Genomic DNA, 25,785 nt, shown 5'->3' with positions numbered 1-25,785 from the left:
ATTATTTCAGCAAAAATCGAAGTGTTTTCATTCTCAATATTTTCTTCTGACCTCTTTTCCAGGTCAGTGAATTGCTCTTTGGCTATATCTAGAGGCTCCTAGAAAGAACTTAACACCTTTTCTACCCCACCTCAAACACAAATCACAAATCACATCTGCCAACATGACCAAAAGGACCGGTAATATTACCCTCAACCTGGGCTTAAATATGTCATTATTATAAGTACTTCAGGATTCCTAGATTATGCTTATTCCATAAAACCCAATCACCAAATCTATGGGCAGTGAGACAACTTTCTTACCAAGGTCTCTAATGTATTTTATTTACTTGTCTATCTGTCTCACTCCATAGAATACAAGCTCCATGAAAGCAATATTTTTTTTAGCTGTTCAGTTTGCTAATGTATACCCAATTTCTAAACAGTGCCATGCATATAAGAATAAACATTCAAAAAATATGTTCTGAATGAATAAATAGTATGTGGATTCTTTTTTTATTAGAAACACGACACTGGAACTTTATGAAAACAACAATCAGAAATTTTATTTCTTAAAACAACAGCAGCAGCAACAATAAAAAGCTGCATTGGTTAGCATAACAACTAGGTAAATGTAAAAGCTAAAAAAGAGAGTCAATTGGAGTTTGGAGGCATTATTGATAACTTTATTATTATCCTCTTCCATTAGGCTTCAAAAACATTCTTCCATTGCCCAGTTTGATTCCCAACACAAATGATACCATCACAGTATGGCGTTGCTACTACTGACATCCATTTACCAGAGACAGAAATGAGTGAAGTCGTACTCTAAATGTGAGTCAAACTGATCCCTAATTTATCAATCAGCTCCAATTACCATGTATAGCAACAGTGATCCAGTAGTGCCTAAAGCCCAATACCTATTCAAGCCTCAAGTTGTACCATTTAGTTTTACAGCATTAGGTTTTAGACTGGTAAATACCTTGTTCCATCTCGCCAAATCACTTTTCTGCTCCTTAGCCTAAGGGCAAATGTGGGGAGACAGGGTAGAAAAGTTGTGCTGAACCAAATGTTGGCAAATAAAAGTCATCCTTTATCTTCTTACTTTCTTTGTCCTATATGTAAGGAAATATTTTGTAGGTTGTACAGAGGCAGCTGCAGCATACCGCCATGGATGGGATCCCTTGAGTTTATACATGTTGCTGTGAGTGATGACAGCAAATTCCCGTGCACAACATACTAAAGAGGCCTACCAATCCAACACTTTCAGTCATCTTATTAGTGTGTGTGTGTGTGTGTGTGTGTGTGTGTGTGTGTGTATAATTTTCTAAAGGAGTCTTTTTTCAACTTTACTATAGGATCAACTAGATTTCAATTCCCCATTGTGAGTAATGTTTTCACCTGAATTCAACGGAAAGTTTTAAGAGGCCCTACTGTCTCTTTCTATCAAGACTAGTAAAATGTTAAAGAATAACATTTAAGTATTTATTTAGCACTGGAATTCACTATACTGTTCTCTCTTAATTTTCTTAATCAGGTATTTTAAACATTTAAATTTATATGCTCATTCTAAGAAGTCACAGATTACAGATATATAAAGAATTAAGGTTCTCTGTTTACCCCCTTCCCATTCCCTAATCCAATACTATCAGTCTGGTGATCATATGCCCGTCTCTTCCTATCCTCATTCATACATAAATAAACATATAAGTTCCCTGCCTCTACCACAATTTCGAGAAAAACAGGATCATAACTCACACATTACTGTTTACCATGAACCAACAACATATTATGGTCATAATGTCAGTTCAGATTAGCAAAACTAATGTTATCTGTCACTGTAATCATAACACTGGGAATAATGATTATAGTAGTAATTTCATTTTAGTGTTAAGACTAGAATTACACTGTTATTTACCTATATTTTAGTAACTTCCATGTACATCTAGTAGTTTTTTAAACAGAGTAAATATTCAAGATATATGCTGAAGAGAAAAATAAAAGCACAGAGATGGCTAAACGTTACAAAGTTTTTCAAGACATATATCTCAAATACAGCAAAATAAAATGAAAGAGCTAAGAATGGGCTATAAGACTGATGATGTTTTTAAAAGTTACAACTTTTAAAAGTGTGCGTTATTATTATAATATAAAACATATAATTGTCCCATGAAATTATTTCAACAAAAAATGAAGTTAAGTGCTGATTATAGAATACAATAGTACTTAGGAAATTATTTCAACAAAAGCACAGTTAAATACTAAGTGAAAGTGGGAACATTAATAAAATTGAAGTTAAATTTCTGTGAGCTTTGTCTCTATAAATACAATGGCTTTGTCAAGAATTACTTTAAAATACTATTTTTCACAAAGCTGTTTGAAAATCTAAAACAACTACATAAGGAAGAGCATTCTGAGTAGTTGCAAGTAAAAGTCTGATTTTTCTGTTAAAGGTTATACATTTTAATATGATCTTCTGATTGATTTATGTAAAGCTTTGGATTTTTCATTTTCTCAAGCCTGTCACTGTAGTGATGTATGGTACATTTTACTATCAAGTTTGCCATAAGCAATAAAGTCAGGGCCCCAAAGAAATTTTAATGTATTTCTCCATTTTTATCCCACAGCTTTCTATTATTCAGTTACTTTGTTTAGAATCCCATGGTTAGTCGATAGCATTTTTACACTCACAAAAATAATTTAAAATTTTAACTTAAAGGTAAAATTTAAGTAGACTATTTAATAGAAAAGTTTAAGAGTCATCATATGTAAAGTGAAAATCTAAATGATAAATCAAAATTTACACTAACGATATTTTTTAATGTTTGATTTTACATTCTAGTTTGCTTAGGGCATTTCTCTCTAAAAAGATAAATGAAAAAAAAATCATTAAATGGCATATAACGTGAATGCAGACACACCTGTAAGATTCTGTATGAATTTAAAAAAAAAATATACAAATAATCAATTAAATTAAGATGTTCTTATTGTAGAACTAACAGCTGTTAACAGAAGCTATGAAGACAAAAATGGAATGGTAGTCAAGACATCTGTAACCTAGTAGAAATAAGTCCTTAAACAATTATAACATAAAGCAGAATAAATAAGATTATTTGCAATAAGAAAGGAAGAGAAACAAAGTGACACGGCAGTTCGTCTCTTGTGCCTAAAGGCATAAGACTCTGAGTTCAATCTTGCATAGTGAGTAGTATTAAGAAGTTAAGGAGAGAAGAAAAAAGGAAAGCTGGTAAGATACAATAAGGCAAGGAAGGAGAGAAGCAGAAGGTATAATCAGGGAATGGTCATTGGTTAAGTATTAATAGAGCAAAGTGGACATGTAGGGGAATCCTGGGAGCAAGACTGAAAAAGGATGTTAAAGAAATATGTCAGACAGCCTTTGATTCACAGCTAATCATCTTATTCAATTAGAAAATAATGAAACACTATTGTGGAATTTTGTGCACGAAAACATACACTAGAAAGAAAATCTATATGGCAGTGAAATTGAATATAGAGAATATGAAAGCAAGGATTTAAATTAGTTGTATCTTGTTCAAGAGTTGGGCAAGATACAACTTTATTGAGAGATAAGCATGGGGATGGAAAGATGTAAGATATATATTGGGAGTAGAATATAAAAGATTAGATAATCAGTCGAATATTCATAGTAAATGAGACAATGGCTTAAGAGACGATTCCAATAGTCTGTGCTTGAGTTACTGTGAGGAGAACAGTAAAATAACAAAAATGGAATAAAGACACTTTGAGGGGAAAAGGAGTTCAAATTTTGTACATAATGAGAATGACATGTATTGGTAGCCATGAGCAGCAGCCAGTCAGAAATAAGAACCTAGAGTTAAGGATAAAGTAAATATTAGTAGAATGACTAGAAAGAGAGTGACCTGAGAATCATATGCATAAAGAGGTGAAAATTAAACTTGAGGAAAATATATAATTCCAGAAAAAGAAAATATTGAAAAAGAAAAGAATGGACCCATAAAAAGAACTTGCAGGATATGTGCATGTTGAAGGTAAAAAGAAGAGAAGCTACTGAAGAAGACAGAAGAAATCTCAAGAGAAGTAGAAGAAAAGTCAGACTAGTACAGAGGCATATCACCATTATAGGGGAAATTTTCAAAGACATGGTGGCCAATATTATCAAGGAAAGGGATAAAGGATTATGAAGACTGAAAAAAGGCCAAAAGCAGTTCATCAAAGTAATTAAGCTTAAGCTAGATTGCAAATGTCTTATAGAGCAAATGAAAACTGATGGAATTTAGGGAATGGATTGATTTTCAGAGTGGTATTTAGGGTATTGCATTCTAGGTATTACTAGTATTTGGGTTAAAATGTTAACTTGTTAAGATGTGTCTGAAATACAATGTGATTTTGATAAAATATTTAGAAGAGTACCTGTCATTTTTGTTTTCCAGCACTTATTCATCTTTCTTTTGGTAATTGTACTTTGTTTTCTGTCTAAAGAATTCCTTCTCTACCATGTGGGTTAGTTAGGAGTAAAGCTGGTGACTTGTGAAAGTTTAGCCCTGGACCCTGTGACTGAGAGACAGGCATATCAACTAACTCTGAAGTCACACCAAAAATACCACCTTAAAGCCTGCTATTTAAAAAAAAGAAAGAAAAGAAAAGAAAAATCCTAAATAGTCCTAATTGGGCCAACATGTAAGATATTAAGCTATCAAAATGAAGAGAAAAAATTCCAATGAATGAATTCAAAGAACTAACTAAACAAAGAGATATTCCATGTTCATGGGTAAAAAGACTAAGTATTGTCATGATGCCAATCCTTCCCAAACTGATCGTCAATCCCAGTCAAAATCCAAGCAAGTTTTTTTGGATATGGAAAAACTGATTGTAAAGTTTTTACGGAGAGACGAAAACCTCAGAAGGGTCAATAACATATTGAAGATGAAGTTGGGAGACTAAGACTATCTGACTTGAAAATTTACTGCAAAGCTATAGTGATCAAGACTGTGGTACTGGCAAAAGAGACAAATCCATCAGTGGAACAGACTAGGGACGCAGAAAAAGAACACACAAATATGCAAAAGAATGAGGCAATACGATGGAGAAAATACAGTCTTTTCAAGAAATGGCACTGAAACAACTGAATTATCTACATTTTAAAAAGCTGAATCTATATATAGACGTTAAATCCTTTACAAAAATTAATTCAGAATGTATCACAAACATAAATGTAAAGCACAAAGCTATTTAACTTCGACAAGATAACTTAGGAAAAAATCTAGATGAAATTGGATTTTGCAATGCTTTTATAGATATAACACTAAAAGCACAATGCTAGAAAAAAAGAATTGATAAGCTGGAGTTCCTTAAAATTAAAAACTTGTGCTTTGTAAAAGACACTGCTAAGAGAATGAAAAGACAAAACACAGAATAGAACACATTTGCAAATACATATTTGATAAAGAACTGTTATCCAAAATATACAAAGAACTCTTAAAACTCAATAATAAGAAAAGAAACCCCAATTAAAAATAGGTTGATGGATGCAGCAAACCACAATGTCATGTTTATAACTATGTAACAAACTTGCATGTTCTTCATATGTACCCCAGAACTTAAAGTAAATTAAAAAAAAAGGCAAAAGATTTGAAGAGACACCTCACCAAAGAAAATATATAGATGGCTAATAAACATGAAAAGATGATCAACATCATGTATCTTTAGGGAGTTGCAAACTAAAACAACGAGAGAACACTTCAGACCTACTAGAATGACAAAAGTCCAAAATACCTACAATGCTTAATGCTGGTCAGGAAGTGGAACAATAGTAACTCTCATTCATTGTTGGTGGGAATACAAAATAGTACAACTACTTTGGAAAACAGTTTGGCAGTTTTTTTTAACAGAGATAAACATACTCTTAGCATATGATCTAGTAATTGTTCTCCTTGGTATTTACACATGTGAAAACTTATGCACCTTGGTATTTACACATATGAAAGCTTAAAAACTTATCTTCAGACAAAAGCCTGCTCATGGATGTTTACAGTAGCGTTATTCATAACTGCCAAAACACAGAAGCAACTGAGATGTTCTTCAGTAGGTGCATGGACAAATGAAATGTGGTATAACCAGACAATGAAATTTTATTCTACACTAAAAAAAAAAAAAAAAAAATTGAGTTCCATATCCAGGACAAGATATGGAGAAACATAAATGCATATTAACATATGAAAGAAGCTAATCTGAAAAGCTCTATACTATATGACTTCAACTACATTACATTTTGGTAAAAGCAAAACTATGTACATAGTAAAAAGATCAGTTGCTAAGGGTTAAAGGAGTGGGAGGGATGAGTAAGTAAAACACAGAGGATTTTAAGACAGTAAAACTATTTTGCATAATACTATAATGGTTGACAAATATCCTTATACATTTGTCAAAACCCATATTATGTACAACACCAAGAGTGAATCCTTATGTAAACTATGGACTTTGGGTGATTACAATGTGTCAATGTAGGTTCATCAGTTGTAACAAACTTACCACTCTATTATAGGACATTGACAGTAGGGGAGGCTGTGAATGTGTTGAGGTAGAGGGTATATGGGAAATCTCTGCATTTTCTGCTCTATTTTGCTGTGAACCTAAAATTGTTCTGAAATAAAACGTCTACTTTTTAGTAAAAGTTTTCTAAGGTCAACATAGGTAATATTGAAAATTAGCATTTTAAAAATCAGTTACAAAATAACTGGTAAGAGTTAATGACATTCTTCCTAATTTTTCAAGAATGCTGAAACTCTTCAGCCATGAATATATTTCAAATAAAATTGATAAATCACTTTGGTGACACCCATCAGAAAAAGCTTGACTGGATAAATAAAGTGACCATCTTTTCAACTTCATTTTCAAATTCCTCTGCATCATGACATTATTGGCAGAGACTGGAGAAAGAAAGAGGGAAGGAAGAAAATAAACTAGTGTGATTAAAAAAAAAGAAATGCTATGGAAATGAGGGTTATAGATGAAATAAAAGTCATAGGGAAGATGTGTTAACAAAAGAGAAAGAATGAATCCCAAGAAAGTTGGCACTATTAACTAACAAGCCATTGACATTTTCCCAATCAATAAATGGTTCCATTAACTTCTAACGAAAGTATATTTTTCTAAAAAATAAGTCACAAGAAAAAAAAAAACTTGTCATAGTAACTGAAAAAACCCTGTGTAATTTTTTTTTGTATAGAATGGTAGTTTAATGAACAATATTCAGAAACATTTTTCAAAAATTATATATATAATTAGATGTTCTGTAGTTATCAGGCACTGAGGACACCTAAAAAAATAAGAAGAAAAATGCACCATATATATTCAGTGTCAGTGAATATGACACCTCAAAGAAGTAATACTGTTATCCAAAAAACTGTTATCTTCACAGCTTATTTCAGGTAACAATATTTCTTCTTTGAGGTGTTATACCAAAGACCAATAAAATACCAAAACAACAAGGTGAACAGTGAGCTATCACATAGAATGGCAGGAGTCTCTACCCATGAATTCAGTGCTTTTGATTTTTTTGTGTGTGTGTGTATATGGTAGCAAAAGTAACAGAAAACTACAACTAAGGGGTTCAAGTGAATCTGAAAAAATGTTTGGATAGTGTAACTTAATTCTTGTGAGAACCCCCAGCTTTTTGATAAAAGGTCACCAACAGTCATCATCTAGCCCAATTCTAAAACCTATTTTCAATCCTGCCCACTGTCATTTTTCTGGAGAACTGGCACCAATAATTTTCCTCTCCTGTAGAAACACTCTCATCTTGAGATTTTTGGCATTACCATTCTTTTCCTACTTTTGCTGAATTCTTATTAATCCTCTTACTCTTTCATATTCCCTATGATATAAAATATGTAACTGTGGGTGTGCCTCAATATTTGGGGAAAAGAACACTAAAGATACATAAGACTTTTTCTAATCCTTCTCTGTCACTACACTCATTTCTTCACATAATTTCAGCTATCATTTTTATGGTAATTAATATAAAGCAACATCTGAAGGATCAGACCTCTTAATCAAGGACTCTAACCCAGAACTTTATTCCACAAGACAACTTTAAATTAAAATTTTACTGTATCTTGACAGTGTATTAAAAATAAAACTCTTTATTGTAATTTGGCTTCGCTTTCCATCTTCTATTTGTGCTTCTCTTTCCCTGGATATTTTTGTAAAGGTTTTATTTCTCCTTTTCCTCTCTTAAGCTTTGAATAATGAAGATCCAATTCATCCTCAAACCCTTCCCATAATGCTTATGTACAGTAATTTAACTGTGATCCTGCTAGATGATTTATTATTTGGTTTTATATTGTCCTCCCATTGTTTAATGTATATATTATTTCCTTTTTAACAGACCTGAAAATTTTTCATGAATGTAGTATCTTTTGCATCATATAGAACTCTCAAAACTATAAACATTGGTAAAATTCTCTGTTATTGACAGGAGCTGAAAAAAATCACTAATGATAAAATCAATTTTCTTTTTCCTGTTATCTGTTGTTACAGAATTATATATGCAAACCCAATGCATATATCTCAATTTTCTAATGAAATCACTGTGAATCTTATATGTACTTGCCTTGTCCTCCAAGTGCAATTCTAAAAAGCGTAGATAAGCCACAGGTGCAAATGCATCAGCTGAATGTATGACTACTTCTGATGAATCCCTGAAATAAAAAAATTTTATAATACATTTATATGCTACATAGCTTGTGAAAAATCACTCCTTCTACTGACTAGAAGAGACTGAAAATTATTGTTTTATATTTATCTCCGTTGATATACAACATGTAGTGATTAATACATACTTTTAATGTGCCAGTATTTAATTGGTAAAAGGTTCAAGAATACTAAACTTTTAAGAAAAAACAATGAAGCTTTCTATTTTCATAAAAACATAAGAGTTCAACTTTCAGGTTCACTCAAAGCTCTCTGAACAGTTTTAAGACAAATTTCTGTTCAATTTCATTTCCACATATTTGCTTGGTATAGGCTAAGCATTAAACATTAGTGCTTTATCTCCATTATTCTTTTCATTTTCAAGAGGTAATTCATTCAACGTTTCACACAAAATCTCAATTATCTTTCATAAAAGCAGTACTGGTGACGGTTTGAAGCTCTAGATGAACTCTTCACACCACAGTATCATTGCTATTAAAATTGATTGTCTGACATAGTAATTACCACATTCGGGTAAAATGGTATGAACTGCATGCTGGCACCATATGGATACATGTAAATTAACTCAACTTTTATCAAAGATACCCTGTAAAGCACGTATGAATAACTAAGATTATGTGTAAAGTTCTAAAAACTAATTATTTTTTATTGTTTATTAAGAGAGTAATAATGTTTTGAATTTCAAGTGAAAATTTAAAAATGGGAATTCCTCACAACTCTTTAATGCCTTGGGAAGTACTTCTATTATTTAAATTAATAGACAGTATTTTGACTATTGTAGCACAGCAAAATAAATCCTGACATTGACTTTTTGTCACTAATATAAAAATATTTTTGAATCAACCTGTATCATGCAAACTAACTGGGTGGCAACAGAAGAAATCTCAAAATATTTGGCTCTCAATTATTAATTAATTAAGCAAAATGTTTACCTTCCACTTGAAAGATCAAAAAAAAAAAAGTAAATTTAATGATTTAAAAAACCCCAATTATCATTCATGAACCTTTAGTATCAAATATGCATCTTTCTAATGCTTAGAAAAAATAACATTAAACAGGCTTCCAGGACATTAAAACGAAAGCAGCTTATAACAGACATAGAATGATTAAAGATTCAGAATCCTGATGGAAACATAATTTGCCTTCACAGTCTACATCAACCAAAGATGCCTCCAGGTATGATGAGGAGCAGCAGCAGAAAGAGAAAGTACAAAGGAGGCCCTCCTGCTTGCTACAACCTGCCCCTCTGGCTTGACCCCAACTTGGTTTGTTAACCTTAGTCTTAATGTTTTTCCATTTTCTCCACAGTTGCCTGCTCTGGTCCTATCTTGGCTCTTTAGTCAAACCTCAATTTCTATTTACAATCTTACTATTAATATCTCTGTTCCAGACCTTAGCCTTGGAAACTGACCCTGAGCCTTAACTGTCTAATTCAGGCAGTTTGGTTTCGATATTCTTGACAATGGGGTGTGCCAAAGTATAATTAATCTGAACTAATATTATCTCAGTAGAAAGGATTTTAGGCTCTCCCTTCTCATGTCAGTTAACCCTACTAGAAACAGAGGGATGACAGCAAATAGCTTAACTGATCTGAGTCGATTGTTATCCAGACAGAATATATGACATTCTGAGCACTAAATGAAGAAGACTGTGATTTTTATGAATTCTGTTAAATTCATAATCTCTTATTGACTAACATCATTTCATTCACTTATACAAAGCAAGAGTCAACTGGGAGAGACTAGATTTCAAATAAACAGCCCTTAGTTTCGAGCAGAATAATACCACTCACTATTGCTCTTCTCTCTCATATACCATCACCTGACATTCAAATTTCAAGGAACTCTGGTCTCTGCTTCACAGGCTTCCCTGAATCCTAAAAGCAGAATCTCTCAGAATAGTCTCTGATTAATCCAGAAAATTAAGACCATTTTGCTATCAGCAAAAATGCTTCCTAGCTGGCTGTCCTCCTCTCCTTTCTCCATTAATATAAGTAATCACTGTGGCAGTTACCACCTGTCATATAGCTGTGTCTTTTCCACAGCCACGAGCATACTCATGGTTCTCTTTCATTACCACACTAGGCTCACCTCTACTTAACAACACCAAAAGGGCAGCTGGGTTTGGCTTGGGCCTCTCTTCCTTGATACCAGCCTCCTGAGGTGTGGAATCAGGCCCTACCTCTCACCTCAAAAACAAAAAAACTGGTATTCCCTTGAGACTCAGTCATGGTCTTGGTCCCCACCTCTCCTCTAAAAGGACCACTATACTAGGCTGGGGCCGAACCACTGTTAACCTCTCTTGCTGAAACATATGGTTTCTGTGTTCACTAAAAGGTATACAGATATTCTCCATGGACTCACATTTATTCTCACAGACATCTCAAAATGTTACTTCTGTGAGGCCTTCCCTGACATCCTCAGGCGGTGCTAGTTTTCTCCTTTATGTGCTTCAGTATCACATTTATAGCCCTTTCATAACACATCCACTACACTGTAATTATATGTTTGTGTGCCTTTCTTCTGAGAGAGGAAAAAATTTTGTTCATCTTTGCCTGTCCCTGTTCTCCCTGCCCTGAGCTCTATACAAAGTACATTGCCTGGTATTCATTAGATATTTGTTGAATAAATAAATGTACAGTTAAACCTTGCTAAGTATCCTCACAATTACATACCAATTAGTGAAACTATCAGAAACTCAACAATGATTTTTTAAATACCTATCTATATGTAATATAGTCAGTGCCACATAATGCCATTTTTGGTTAAACACCAACTATGTATTACAGTGGTACCCTAAGATTATAAAGGAGCTGAAAAATTCCTATCACCTAGTGACATCATAGCTGTCATAATGTTATAGCACAATTTTATTTTTAAAATGAATTTAGTGTAGACTAAGTGTACAGTGTTTTTAAAGCCTATAGAAGCATACAGTAATGTCCTACGCCTTCACATTTACTCACCACTCACTCACTGATTCACCCATAGCAACTTCCAGTCCTGCAAGCTCCATTCATGGTAAGTGCCCTATACAGGTGTACCATTTAAAAATTTTTTTATATCATATTTTTACTGTACCTTTTCTACACTGAGATACATTTAGATATACAAATATTTACCACTGTGTTATAGTTAATCACAGTCTCCAGTACAGTAATACGCTGTCCAGGTTTGTAGCCTAGGAGCATATAGCCTAGGTGTATCTCTGGTTCTTGCAAAATGACAAAATTGCCTAACAATGCATTTCTCAGCATGTTTCCATATTAAGTGACTCATGGCTGTACACGCTTTCTTATACATGCATATTGCATATATAAACATATTCATGTATGCATATATATATATACCAATAGCACTATACGATATCTCTAGCACAACAAAAATAAAGATTAGTAGGTCTGGGAATTTAAATGTAAAGAAATAGTTCATAAATTTAATCTCAGATGATACAGAATCAATGTAAGAAGGCAAATAAGGTAAAGAACTTGCTTCATCCTCATTTTGATACTCTGCATTACAGTGTTCTGTACTAGTTATGCCTTGAGTGGGCAGAAAATATGAGTAGGTGGGGATGAAAATGAGGATACAGTATTTTAACCATAGGATTTGGTTCTTCCTTTCTTCTTTTCATTCTTATTCTTCCATCCACCCAACCATTCATCATCCATCCATCCCATAGGTAGCAACTTTGTAGCAGTAATATACTAATGATTAAAACAGAACTATAGAATTGTCTCAAATACTTACATAAAAATGTATTCATGAACAGAAAGAAGAAAATGATTACTTTCATTAACACAACTTTAAGATTTTAGTTATTCCAATACATATATATGTAAAATAAATAATAACAAAGCAGGTTTTTACTTTGAGGACCTATAATTATCCTTTTCTCTTAAAAGCTAGGCTATAATTCTTCTCAGGGGGCTTCTATGAAAAAAAAAATCTCATTTTCTCATTTCAAAATTTGTATCTAGAGGTGAGTGACTTCATATATTAATAGATACAAAAAGTGAATTGTAAACTATTCTAGGTAGAAATATAAAAAATTATTTCCAAAAAAGACTGTTATACCAGTCTCTCCTAAAAACATTTTAAAATGTTAATTGGAATTTGGGCAAAAGGTATCTCACAATAAACTTCTATTTATTATTTTTTATTATTGTTATTCATATTGTTTTTTTTATAGACAGGGTCTTGCAATGTTGCCCAGGCTGGAGTTCAGTGGTGCAATTAGAGCTGACTGCAGTCTCGAACTCCTGGCTTCAAGTGATCTTCTTTCTCTGGCCTCTCAAAGTGTTGTGATTACAGGTGTGAGCCACAGCACCTGGCATAATAAACTTCCAGAACTACCCTGATCTCTCTAAATTACTTCATTATACGAAAAGGATTCAATCGTGTTTTAAAAGATCTCTAATTATAATCAAATAATTTTGCTTTAAAAAGTTTATTTTTTGTCACCTTAGAGGTAGTCTACTTTTTTTTTATAAAAAATGTCATTTGAATCAGACGTTTGAAATGGGATTCCAAGTAAATTATTAGTTGCATGCTAATTGTGGCAGACCAGTATTACATCAAATATAATAAAAGTTATTAACTTTGTCCCCAAAATGAATTCTAAATGATTGGATCCAGAATTATTAACAGTCAATTGTTAAAAAACGGTTATAGGAACTAAGCTCATCTTTTAATTATATTATACGGATGATTATATCTAAATAATAAAACTTTAATTTACATACAGTTTTAGAATGCACAAAACATGTCCACTCACATCTTCACATTTAGTGTATATTACACAGGTATACTTAGGAAATTTCAATTTTAAAGAGGAGGGGAGATTTTGTTTATATTAAGTGATATCCTTTTTCTACCAAATGAGGATATTTCCCAACTGTAACTTCAAGTTATAACCTAAGAAAGGAATATGTAAAAGTATGTGAAACATGATATGTAAACAAAAATAAAAAATAGCAAATGAAAAATTAATCCAATAGTATTTACTACAGAGCCTAATGCACGCTCTGACAGGTATGAGAAAAAGCACTGCAGGCAATGGCACCCAAAGCCTATAAAAATGAAAGGATTTAGCAAAGTGGTAAGAAATGAGAAGGGAAACTAGAGAAAAGGTATCACAAAAGAAAAGTATGAAGCTGAAGTGAGGCATAGCCTATGAAGAAAAAAAAAGCAAAGAATATGCTTAAGCATCAGAATTAGATTGGTGATTCACTCATAAATGAGTAAGAATGAAAAGACAGGGCTTCCTTTGTGTTCACAAGGTACATGCCTACATGGTAGCACTTATTGTTGATTTGCCTGTCCATCTCTTCGGTTACAGGAAGAACTCCCTACAGAGCAGGGGAGCACTTGCAGAATTCTACTCACACTTTGCACTGAACAGCTCATTTTAGTACTAGAGGGTTCTAACCACCTTCCCTAACATCTTCTCTTTAAAAGCATGAGTAATTCCCTTCATGCCACTGTCTCTGTCGGGCTTAGGTTTCCTTGTCTACAAAATGAGGAGGTTGAAAAGGATTCAAATTTTAGGCCTCAAGTACTAAGATAAACAGATCTTCTGGTTATGTAGAGTAAAGCAGTACATGTCTTAAAATTCCAGATTGTCCATAAAGACTTGCAGCCGCTCTAGGACCTCAATTTTTCTGGCAAATGGGGAAAGTATTATGCTTTGGCATGTTTTTCTCTTATTGCCGTTTTTTTTTTTTTTTTTTTTTTCCTAATTTGGTTGGTCCCATAATATGTAAATATATCCCAAATTTTCTACTCTAATTTCACCCTAGCATGCAAATGTTTTTCTTGAATAATCCAACAGCATTATTTCATAGAAGTAATAACTTATCAATAGTTGGTTCACTGTTCTGTGATCATGGCCAGAAGAGAAATGTCCTCTCCCATAAACAAAGTTATGAATTAGTTTTTTGTTACCAGCTTGTATCGTAATTACACACAGATGTCTTTTTCCACCCCTTTCAAGGCAGAAACCATTTGAAATCAGTGGTACACAGGAGAACGCTTTGGGCATAACAGGCACTTGATGAGTATTTGTCAAGTAAATAATGATTACATTGATTATTAATGGAAAAGAAATTAGAAGAATATGAAAGAAGCAAGAGTGCATGAATATTTCATACGGTAATGAAAAAGTCTTATCATATTTTACAAAATAAATGTGTTTTTTTTAGAAAATCCACCTATGGCTGTTGTCTTCATTTTCTTAGATCACTCCTTCCCTCCATATTAATATGTACAAAGAGGTTAAGTCTTAGGGTTAGAAATATTGAAGCTTTCCATTCAAACAAGCATAACTCTGACAATCTTTTCCATGAGGCATAAAGGCTTAAGAAAAGCAGATAAAGTGTTCTCTTAGCATATGAAAAGAGCAACATAAATTAGACCATGGATAATAAGGTAACTAACTGAAGAAAGTTTCTGTTTTTCACTCCACGAATTTCAAAAATTTATGGCAAAGAAATCACACTACTCACCATCAACTGAATTCATTTAAAAACAAAGTTCATATGCAAAAATAACCTCAAATAACTGAAGAGAAATGGTTAGCATTACCATTCTAAGTTGTTAAAGCCAAGAAAAAGAAAAAAAGAGGATGGGTTTTAATGGAACCCACAGGCTACTGATGTGGCAGTTTATCAAATGTAGCTGTAATGAAAGATAAATAATACAGGCAATTCACACTTCATGAAAGGATAAAAGTGTCAGTGTGTAGGTACCAGTTTTACTGCAGGCCATAATCAGCAAGTAAATGAAAGTGCAATGTCTAAAAAGTTTACAGCCTTCTATGAAGGCCTCGTCTTGTCAGGTATTGATTTAGTTATTCAGATGACTTCACTGGTATTAAACAAATTGAGTATTTGTGAACTTAGAGGACATGTTCTATTTTTCCCAACAAAAGTTGCCTCAAGCTTAATGTTAAGTTGCTTCCATCACTTAAATTTATGGGGAAAAAAATAAAATTCTGAAATGGTATCTTACACTATTATTTTCTTCTTAAATAGAGGGCAATCCAAAGTGAAAGTTTCATACTCTCCACCTTCTCCACAAACATGTACTCCATACTTCTTCGAAAGCTGAAAATAGGAAAACACAAAAAACAAGAAAAAAGTTTAAAATCAGACAGCATAAATGCTCTCTTAACTTATTTGGTCCTAAAAAATCCATACAAGAAACTTTAATTCCAAAATACTTTGCAAGGTAAGGAAAACTAATTACATTTCTGTTTAAAACATGGTTAAAGCCATTTCGGAAATGTTATCATAAGGCATAGGATCTCTAAGAATGCAAAAACTCTTTCAAAAAAGGTATAGCATTTTTGTTTATGATGACAGAACTTTAAGATTACTGTAAATTTGGGGAATGACACTAGCTTGAGGTTCAAAGCTAGATTCAGTCACAGTGTAGTAAACGAAAATATATACAGCAAAACTAGGCTCTCCCAACTCTTTGCCTTTAAGTGGAAGGGAATAAAAATGCTGTGTTCAGAGAATTTCTCAGGGATACAGGAAGAGCAATATAAGGCCCTTCTGTAGTTCCCTGAGCAAAAAGAAGTCATATATACGTTTATTATGCTTGCAGTTATTATTAGGACTGTTCCAAGGGCAATGAGAACTACCAAAGTTCTAAAGCTGCAGACAAGCCTTAAGAAGGTCCAACTTGGCCTGGCACAGTGGTTTACGCCTATAATCTCAGGACTTTGGGAGGCCGAGGTGGGCGGATCACCTGAGGTCTGGAGTTCAAGGCCATTCTTACCAACATGGAGAAACCCCATCTCTACTAAAAAATACAATTAGCTGGGTGTGGTGGTGCATGCCTATACTCCCAGCTACTCAGGAGGAAGCTGAGGCAGGAGAATCACTTGAACCCAGGCAGCAGGGGTTGTGATGAGCCGAGATCACACCATTGCACTCCAGCCTGGGCAGTAACAGTGAAACTCCGCCTCAAAAAAAAAAAAAAGAAAGGTTGGGTAACTTACAAATTTATCTAATCAAATCTGAAATTTAAAAAAAAAACCAAGCAGCAAAACACAAAAAGTCTATGATTTGCATTAAATATAAGCCATACTATTTAAATGGTCCTGATATTAAGAGTAAAAAAATTTTCTATCTGGTTGGCATATGTCTGACAGTGCTGGGGAGCACTCTCCTTTCTACTCTGTGCTAATCACCTTTTCTAACAGCTTTCCACCAAATGAACCTTCTAATCATAATCACCTCTTTATAACTTATGACCACTCTTTGTGTGCAGAGCATGCCTTATCATTTATTAGCATTCTTTTGTTAGAAAATGTTTTACTGAAGTTCTGCATAATTTCTGTAATCCACTACCAAAGAATAACTAGATTTTAAAATTAAATTTGGTATGTTTATTATCCTACAGAAGTGGTTCTCTTAGTTCCTAGTAAAATAATGTAAGCTGCTGTTAAACCAAAACATTACCATCAAAAAAGACTAATATATTCAAGAAGAAACTTGCTAAAATCTAGATGTACCCAGTGATATTTTTAATACACATAAAATATTTCTGTTACATTCATTCATTCAGTCAGTTCTTCGACAAATACTTTTTGAACAATAATCATTAGCCAGGCCTTGCTAGATGATGAATATCCAAAAGTAAACAAGATATCCTTGGTCTCTTGAAGCTGAACAAATATACTGCACTCATTTTAACATCACACACTAATGATGCAACAGTGATGTTGCCTCTATAAGTGAATATACACAATCTCTTCTCCCTTTCCATTACTGATTCACCGGTATTGACATATAGGTTCCAAGTCAAGAAATCTGGAAAAAGAACCCAATGGTTTCTATGGCTGAGGAACCAAGAAGTAGTATGACTGAATCCTTAACGATATCTTTTGTGGCCTCTCTAAACCTTACTAGATTCAAGCTCTAACAGACATAAGTACTCAGAGAAAAATTCACCTTTATTGGATTACTTTTAGCTGGCTCGAAGGCCCTTTGATGTCTTGAGAGAAGCTTCTCAAGAAGTAAAGCCTCTGTTAGCCACTTTCTTTAAAGAATCTGCTAAGACACATCACCCCAAAATCATAATCTTTGTAGCATAAAAGCATGATGCATGCATGTGATAGAAAGATCAGTTTAGGTAAGTGAAACATCCAGATGTGCACATTCCAGAGACTTATTTATGGTCTACAACCTTTCCATTTACCTATCTAAAAGTTAGGGTTACTAACATTTACACTGTTCATAGAAAATAGCAACTTTATTCCTAATATGTCTTAGATCTGCCTCTGTCTTCTACTCAAAATTGGGATTATAAACAGTAATATATAATATAGCATATAGCCAGCACTTAATCACTCTAAATGCAATTTTTGCCCTTCTCTTTGATAAGTTTCTCTATCAGTATCATTGTAATAAAAAATACTAAATCATTAACAGATTGTTGAAAAGTTTAATTTCTCAAAGAATTTTCATGATTCTTTTCATAATTTAAGTACATAAAAATAAACTACACTGAAAATACATAGTTTTCATACCATCTATTCTTTCACTAAGTTATTGTTATATGGATGTATTTAAAGCCATGAGATTTGATAAGTTCACTAAGAAAAGTATAGAAAGAACTTTAGGGCCAAGGCCAGGAACTAGATGCTAATGGCCTTCTCAGTCATGACGATAAAAAATGTCAGCAGATATTGCCAGATGTCATTTGCGGGGGAGAAGAAAATCCCAGCTACTCAGGAGGCTAAGGCACAGAGAATCGCTTGAACCCGGGAGGCAGAGGTTGCAGTGAGCTGAGATTGCAACGCTGCACTCCAGCCTGGGCAACAAGAGCAAAACTCCATCTCAAAAAAACAAATAAAAAATAAGTAAAAAATAAAAATAGAAAAATCACTACTCATTGAGAACCACTGGCACAGCTGTTACCATCCCTATGCTTGAAGGAATGAGGAGAAGGAACAGTTAACAGGATCTAGGGGAGAGAAATGGAGAGAGGACCGCCTTGAGATAAACTATGACCTCCAACAGAAAGGTATAGCAAACTCAAGGAGACCTCATTGGGAGGGAGCCAGGGGAAAATATACCCTCACTTCACTTTCCTTCTTCTCTCTAGTCTTCTTGTGGGAGTCCCCACTGGTCATACCCAGCTGGGATCCAAAAGATATATGGACCCCATGATCTCTTTAGAGTTCACACAGCAAAGTCGAGCACAGGTAAAATAATCTGCAATGAGTCCTGGTCCTCCAATGGGGTTCTGGGAATGGGAGCATTATATTTGGATCCCAGATTCATGGCTTTATTGCTATGACACAGGGCAAGTTATTAAAAAACTTCATGTTTCAGTTGCCTCACATATAAAATGAGGACATTTTTACATCCCCTTCACAGTCTCCTGTGTTGTGGGGACTAACAACATTGTAGGCACAGAGCAGGCACGTACTACTATTTTCCCTATCTGGCTCCCCAGGTTACTACAAATTCCTGTACCTATGGCTCTTTTTATCTATGAATCAAAAATACTCTACTCCTCATTTTCAAGAGTTTATAGATGAAATATTAAAATTATTTTTTATATCACCAAAAGCATATTATATAAAAAAAGAGAGAAAAGAAGAGAGAGATCTCTCTTTTTTTTTTGATCTTAAAACTTTCTCAGTAATACAAGACAATAAGCCATAAATTTTACTTTGGGGGTACTAGCAAGCGTTTATATTCAGAGAGCAGTTTATCTTCTCAAGGCATTGCTACATTCTTTCTTGTGTTTCCGTCAGTTATGCTAAAAGGTAGGACTTCTCCCCATATCACAAGTGGGGAAACTGGGGCTCAGTTTCTAAGATTTACTCTTTTTTATTGTTTTTCAGCCGGTCTGTTTCTGTTTTTTATTTGTTTGGATTTTTTTCTCATGATTAAATGTCACATATTTTTATTTTTTGACATTTAAAAAATAATTTATGGTAGATATTAAATAAAAGTGAAAATAGAGACTGAAGTAAATATTTACCCTGGACACACAGACACAGGGAGGGAACATCACATACTGGGGCCTGTCGAGGGTTGGGAGGCAAGGGGAGGGATAGCATTAGGTGAAATACCTAATGTAGATGATGGGGTGATGAATGCAGCCAACCACCATGGCATGTGTATACCTATGTAACAAACCTGCATGTTCTGTACATATATCCCAGAACTTAAAGTATAATAATAAAAAAAGGCAATATCGTTTCTTCAAAAATTTATTTTATAGTTTTCATTAGTATAAAAGTGTGCTTATTGTTTCACATATATCTAAACTGTGCTGTGTTCTTTTTTAGAGAAGGTGAAAATTGGGTTGCCATCTATTACCATTAGAGTAAGCTTTTTAAAAACATTTGAACAGATGTGGCTGACTTGGGTCATTTCATGGTTTGTAAGAATGCCTTGGAGTCTCAGCATTTTAAAAATGAACTCCTAGTAAATTAAAAAGAAATTACTTACATGAGCCTATTTTTTTCTGGTACAATTATTTGTATAGACAAATATTCATATTCATAATAGCTCCATTGGAATACTGCTGATTATTGTACTCAACAGTTAAGAGCATCATGATTTCCCTAAGGTTGCAATAATCAAAATTGTTGAATTCCTTATTAAATAAAACATTTTCTTATTTTAAATCAGTCTCATTTATCTGTTAGTAATTTTTAAATGGAAAAAAAAAAAAAAAAAGCCAAACTCATACTTCTTCGCCTTCTACCCCCACCTAGAGGAAACAATGAGGTTTACAAAAATCACCACAATTTCATTTTATAAATCGCATTCTCAACATAGAAGATAATTCATACATAACACTTATTAAGGACGTACTCATTGAATATCTACTATAGGTTTGGTATTGTTTTAGGTACTAGGGATAAAAGTGGGAGCAGCTATGTATCCTGCATAAAACAGCTTATTGTCTTGCATAGACAAAGTTAAATAAGCAATTACAATATAGGGTAATGATTATTTAGGCAGATGCATGAAATGCTATGACAGTATAAAGCAGGGTACCTAACTAAAAGGAACCTAAAAGGCTTCTCAAAGTAAATAAAACTTAAGCTGAGTTCTAAAGGATTAAGTTAACCAGGAAAGGTGGAAGGGGGAAGAGAGAATGCAAGAGAAAAGGAACAAATATTCCAGAAGAAACTGCATGTGTTAAATCCCAGAGCACATGATAGGTACTACAAATTTAAATGAGTTTGGCATAGCTGGGGCATAACTGGATGAGTAATGGCCATGAGACAAGGCTGAAAAGCTAGATAGAGGACAGGTCTACGCAGCTTCATAAGCCATGCTAAGTCATTATCCTAAGGTATATGAGAAGTTATGGAGAAGTTTTAAGCAAAAAACTGACCTGATTGCATCTGTATTTTGGAAACATCATTTTGACTGAATGATGGAAAATGGGCCCAGTAAGTCTAGTAGCAAAAAGAACTGAGGAGTTGCTGGAGGAATCTAGGCAAGAAGTGAAAGTTTCCCAAGTTGGCAAGTAGTAGTGGGGATGGAGAGAAGAGGGTAGACATTTTGAGATGTTTTCCTTGAGGGCTAGAGCTGTAGAAGAGAAAATGTAGTATCTTTTCCTCTTCTATCACAAGGTTCATGGTTGGGGACCTTATGACAAAAGATGAATTAGAAGAGAAAAGCAGAATAGCATACAAATTTATTTAATAAATTTTATGTGACATGGGAAGATTTTATAACGGATGAAGATCCAAAGAAACATAAAACTTTTTTTCTTTTTGAGAGTTGTGCAGAAGTACGAATGAACGGCAAAAGGGTATGCTCTAATGATAATAAAGTGGGGTGGAACTTAGCAAGACCAATTTGTTCAGATTCTTTTCTGTAACCCTGTGTGACATTCCTTTCCACTGGGTGTAGAGAGGATGGCTCTGGAATGAAGGTCTTATGACTAGTGGAAGGTCAAAGAATTCTTTTATGGCCCACTTCAGGGCCATAAAATGAATGGAGGGAGGTCAGAGAGTTTTTTCTGGTGTTTCCTCAGATGTCAAGATGGCATATTTGGGGGTAGTGTGTCCTGAACTCCATCAAAACTAATGATTAATTGAATGGAGGATTGAGGAAAGTTAAAAAAGAAATTTAGGGAAATTCCTAGCTTTCGGCATTTGGGAAGTAGATAGATGGTAGTTCTGTTTATTGGTATAGAGATCTTCGTATGAGAAGTAGTTATCCTTTTCCAATTTATGTGGCATGTAATACCACTCATCTCTCAAATCTTTCTGATTATCTTCCTCAAGCTTCCACATTACTAAATTTTCTAAGTTATTGTTATGCTTCTCTGACTCCTTTCCCTCCTGTTGTTTCTAAGTTATAAATATCCCTCACAGTTTTCTCTACAATATATTCTTCTCTCTTAATATGTTCCCCATAATAGCACCATGCACTCCATGGCTTCAACCATCACCTTTATGCTATTCTGTTGCTGCTAATTCTAATACTATGACTACTAATTAAAGACTATTTGGTTTATGCCTTAAGGTTAAGATAATGATATTATCATCTTATTTAATAGTCAAAAAAACTTTTAAAAATAAAAAAGAGCACAGGCTTGAAATCAGATAAACATAAATTCCAGTTTTACTACTTCCCAGCTGGGCAATAGAAATACTCAACCTATGAGTGATTCCTCGTCATAAATAATCATACTGATCTCATTGATGATTAAATAAAATAATGCATAAAAAGCACTTACAACAGTGTACAGCACTTACTAGGCACTTAATAAAAACCCAGCATAATTCTAAGAGTGGGTAAAGTGCATGTTGTAGTGAGGCACAGTGAAAGCAGCACTGCATAATCGGTTAACAGCATTGGCTTTGGAGACAGACAATTGTTGGTTCAAATCCTGGCTGTCACTTTCTAGATACATGATTTTAAGTTATGTAAGCGCTTTCTCTGAGTCTTGAACTTGTGATCTGTAAAATGGAGATGACAAGAGTACCTACCTCATAGGAGAGCTGTTTCCAGGAATAAAATCACATGAATGGAATGCCTAAAGTGCCGTTCAGCACATAACATATACTCAATAAAGGGGCTGCTAATTTTATTTTTTACTCTTTTCCAGAGATAAAAACTAGCTTGATTTGCAAAAGTTATCAGCTTAGCACCAAACAAAATCAGGATTTAAAGTCATGTCTGACTCTTTGTAATATCTTGATAGATAACAAACCTTAGTCTTCAGCCTGAACATGTCAATTGTGCTCCAATCTCATAGGTTCAAAGATATATGCCTTTAGTTTATACGTTATAATCTAAAATTAAATATATCTAAGATCAATCTTATCATGTTCTTTCTCAACCCTGTTCTCCTCTGCAGAAATAAATGTTTCCAGTTTTCCCAATCATTATGTGTGGATAATCTTCCTTTTCTAGCTTCTGGCAACTTGGTGCTAATTTCTTTTTCAATATTCCATTAAAAATTTTTCTTGGCCGGGCGCGGTGGCTCACACCTGTAATCCCAGCACTTTGGGAGGCCGAGGCGGGTGGATCACGAGGTCAAGAGATCAAGACCATCCTGGTCAACATGGTGAAACCACGTCTCTACTAAAAATACAAAAAAAATTCAGCTGGGCATGGCGGCGTGTGCCTGTAATCCCAGCTACTCAGGAGGCTGAGGCAGGAGAATTGTCTAAACCCAGGAGGCGGAGGTTGTGGTGAGCCGAGATCGCGCCATTGCACTCCAGCCTGGGTAACAAGAGCGAAACTCCGTCTCAAAAAAAAAAAAAAAAAAAAAAATTTTTTTCTTTCAGCTTTGTTCCATTTCTCTATCCCTACTATCAGTGGTTACAGACTGTGAGTCCTCACACCTGTTTCCCATAACTCCTAATCCATGAATACTGTGGCCAGACTAAATCTCCTGAGATTTCTTTTAATAATATAAATCTCAGTTGTAGAGACTTCTCAATCTTATTTCTTACCCCAAATCACCTGGCCCATCTCTCAAGGCTCTTCAGGAATTGGTCTTATATTCCAACCTAACCTATTCTTACTGATTTACCAACACCAGCTCTTAGTTTCATTTAGACCAATTTCTTTGTTGTTCTTGAATGCCTTCTTGCTGAAGTCTTCATATTGATTCACTTTGTTACCACCAGCCATGTAGATTTCATCCCATCCTTCAAATCAGTCCTAACCCTTTCATCAGCTACTTGAGGTCATGTGGTATCTTCCATCTTTTAGTTCCCAAGTGCACTTACAGTAAGTATCAGTTTGACTTTACCTAGTTCAATTTATTAGGGATTCCCTCCCTCACTTTCGATACTCTGTATTCCATGGAAAATGCCACACCTTTGATTTATTTTGTAGTTCTTACAATAGTTAGCATGGAACTGGACATAGAAGTCCTTACATATACATGAATAAGTATCAGTACGACATGACATGGTCAACTAACAGCTCAACTACAACATGCTTCAGATAAATGTGAGGGTCATATTGGAATAGCCACCAACTGCAGAGGAGCTGCACCTCTTTTTGTTAAATACTGTAATAAATAGACACTACTGCCAGTTATGCCACTTAAAACATCCCTTTAAGAAACCCACTCTCTTTCTTTAAAAGCTTCAGTTACTCCTCATTGTTTACATAATCGAATACTCCTTCAGTATTCGAAATCTCTCACAATGTGGCTTCAAATTCCTTTGTCAGCTTTATCAATTTATATATACTTATCACAATGCAAGAATTACTCTGGCTGCTCCTACCATCATGACCTCTAGCCAAAATATGATTTATCACCACACTAACAGAAACTAACCGAGTCCCATTTGACCTAACAGATGGGGAAGCAGAGTTAGTCTTGGGCTTTAACGTCGAATATGCCACAGGCCCATTTGTCCTTCGATACTCAAAATATATTCCAAATAAACGAGACTAACTTCTGAAAATACACTGTGATTCTCTTTCCTCATGTGTTGGTACCAATTGTTCTTTTACCTATAACAACTCAGCCAGTCAAAAATCCTATCTATCCTTCAAGCTCATTAGGGCGATTAATTCATCTCTGAAGTTACTCTGAATCATCTCACAACACGTAATTTTTCCTTGAAATTCTGCGATAGATGTTTTTTACTCTCTTAGAGTACATTTTAGTACACCTTATAATTTTCAATTATAATAGCCATTGGATGTCTCAATCATAAAGTTCTATATATCCTTCCAACTCGGTTATGTTCAAAATTCAAAATCTTTTCTCAAAGATGTTCCAACCCCTTTTGACTTCCAAGGTCAGTTAAAGGCATTCTTTACCATAAAGTCACCACTGCAGGGAAAAAGTCTTAAAGTTGTGTCTTTCTCATTCACAACATCAAATCAATTTTTGTGAACTTTTCTTTTCCTTTTGTATTTTAAGTAATAGATAACTGGTACTGCAAATTGTGCTTTGGTCAAACCCATAAGGAAGACAAGTTAACTTTTATAAAAGAGAGATAAAAAATGTGTTAATTAGCAAGAGCTGGATCTAATATTTTATGAGTTAGGGAATAATTTAGGAAAGGACGTTTGTATTTTTATGTGTCTTTCTTGAGTTACAAATGAATACATCCCCTAACAACCGTTAAGCTTGAAATTTAAGTTGTATTTATCCAGGTTTAGCTCTTATAGCACCCAGCAGAATGGTATGCTTCTTAAGTAGACAATACATTTCTGTTTACCTTTGACTCAAGGCTAGAGGCCAGATTTCCCAATTCTTCCGGCTTAGAAAAAGCAACTAAACCTATATACTCACAATTTTGAAAAATATACTTTTGCTCTTCCATCTAGCACACGATTTTTACTTAGATGATCATAAGAAATCTCGAAGAATAACTGTTACTGGTAAAGACAGTGGATTGAATCCATGCATCTACTCTTACTCTCTTTTAAAATGTTACCAGAAAATATTTCATATAATGGCATAAACCCACAGAGATGGAGACAGAGGAGAAGAGGTGATAGCATTAACCAGTTTTTCAGAACCAAGAATACTGAGCCTGTGGCCAACAGTGGGGAATGCCGAGGACCAATGTGATTTACACAATAGAATAACCAAAAGGGTAAGAAGTTGTTGACACC

The 25,785-nt window shown here is 34.2% G+C and overlaps 1 protein-coding gene across 4 annotated transcripts in view; it reads right to left on the bottom strand.

Moving 5' to 3' along the window:
* Nucleotides 1-5,999: 5,999 nt before the first annotated feature.
* The window catches only part of DPH6 (diphthamine biosynthesis 6), a 195,635-nt gene continuing 175,849 nt past the window's right edge, over nucleotides 6,000-25,785 (bottom strand). For 2 of the 4 annotated variants that reach the window (XM_032261222.1, XM_032261223.1), the window contains exons 7-8: nucleotides 15,704-15,798; nucleotides 8,033-8,680 (exon numbers count right to left, since the gene is read on the bottom strand). In XM_032261222.1, the coding sequence (XP_032117113.1) occupies nucleotides 8,404-8,680; nucleotides 15,704-15,798 (372 nt within the window). In that variant the 3' untranslated portion in view covers nucleotides 8,033-8,403. Of the gene's footprint in view, nucleotides 7,297-8,032; nucleotides 8,681-12,952; nucleotides 14,205-15,703; nucleotides 15,799-25,785 lie in introns of those variants that run through there. The other 2 variants (XM_032261224.1, XM_032261226.1) reach the window with 2 other exon arrangements.

The sequence above is a fragment of the Sapajus apella genome, unplaced genomic scaffold (assembly GCF_009761245.1).
Source record: "Sapajus apella isolate SASKATOON/1434 unplaced genomic scaffold, GSC_monkey_1.0 scaffold122, whole genome shotgun sequence".
NCBI classification, from domain to species: Eukaryota; Metazoa; Chordata; class Mammalia; order Primates; family Cebidae; genus Sapajus; species Sapajus apella.
The sequence above is the reverse complement of the archived record's forward strand: the minus strand, read 5'-3'. Positions and strand labels throughout refer to the sequence as shown.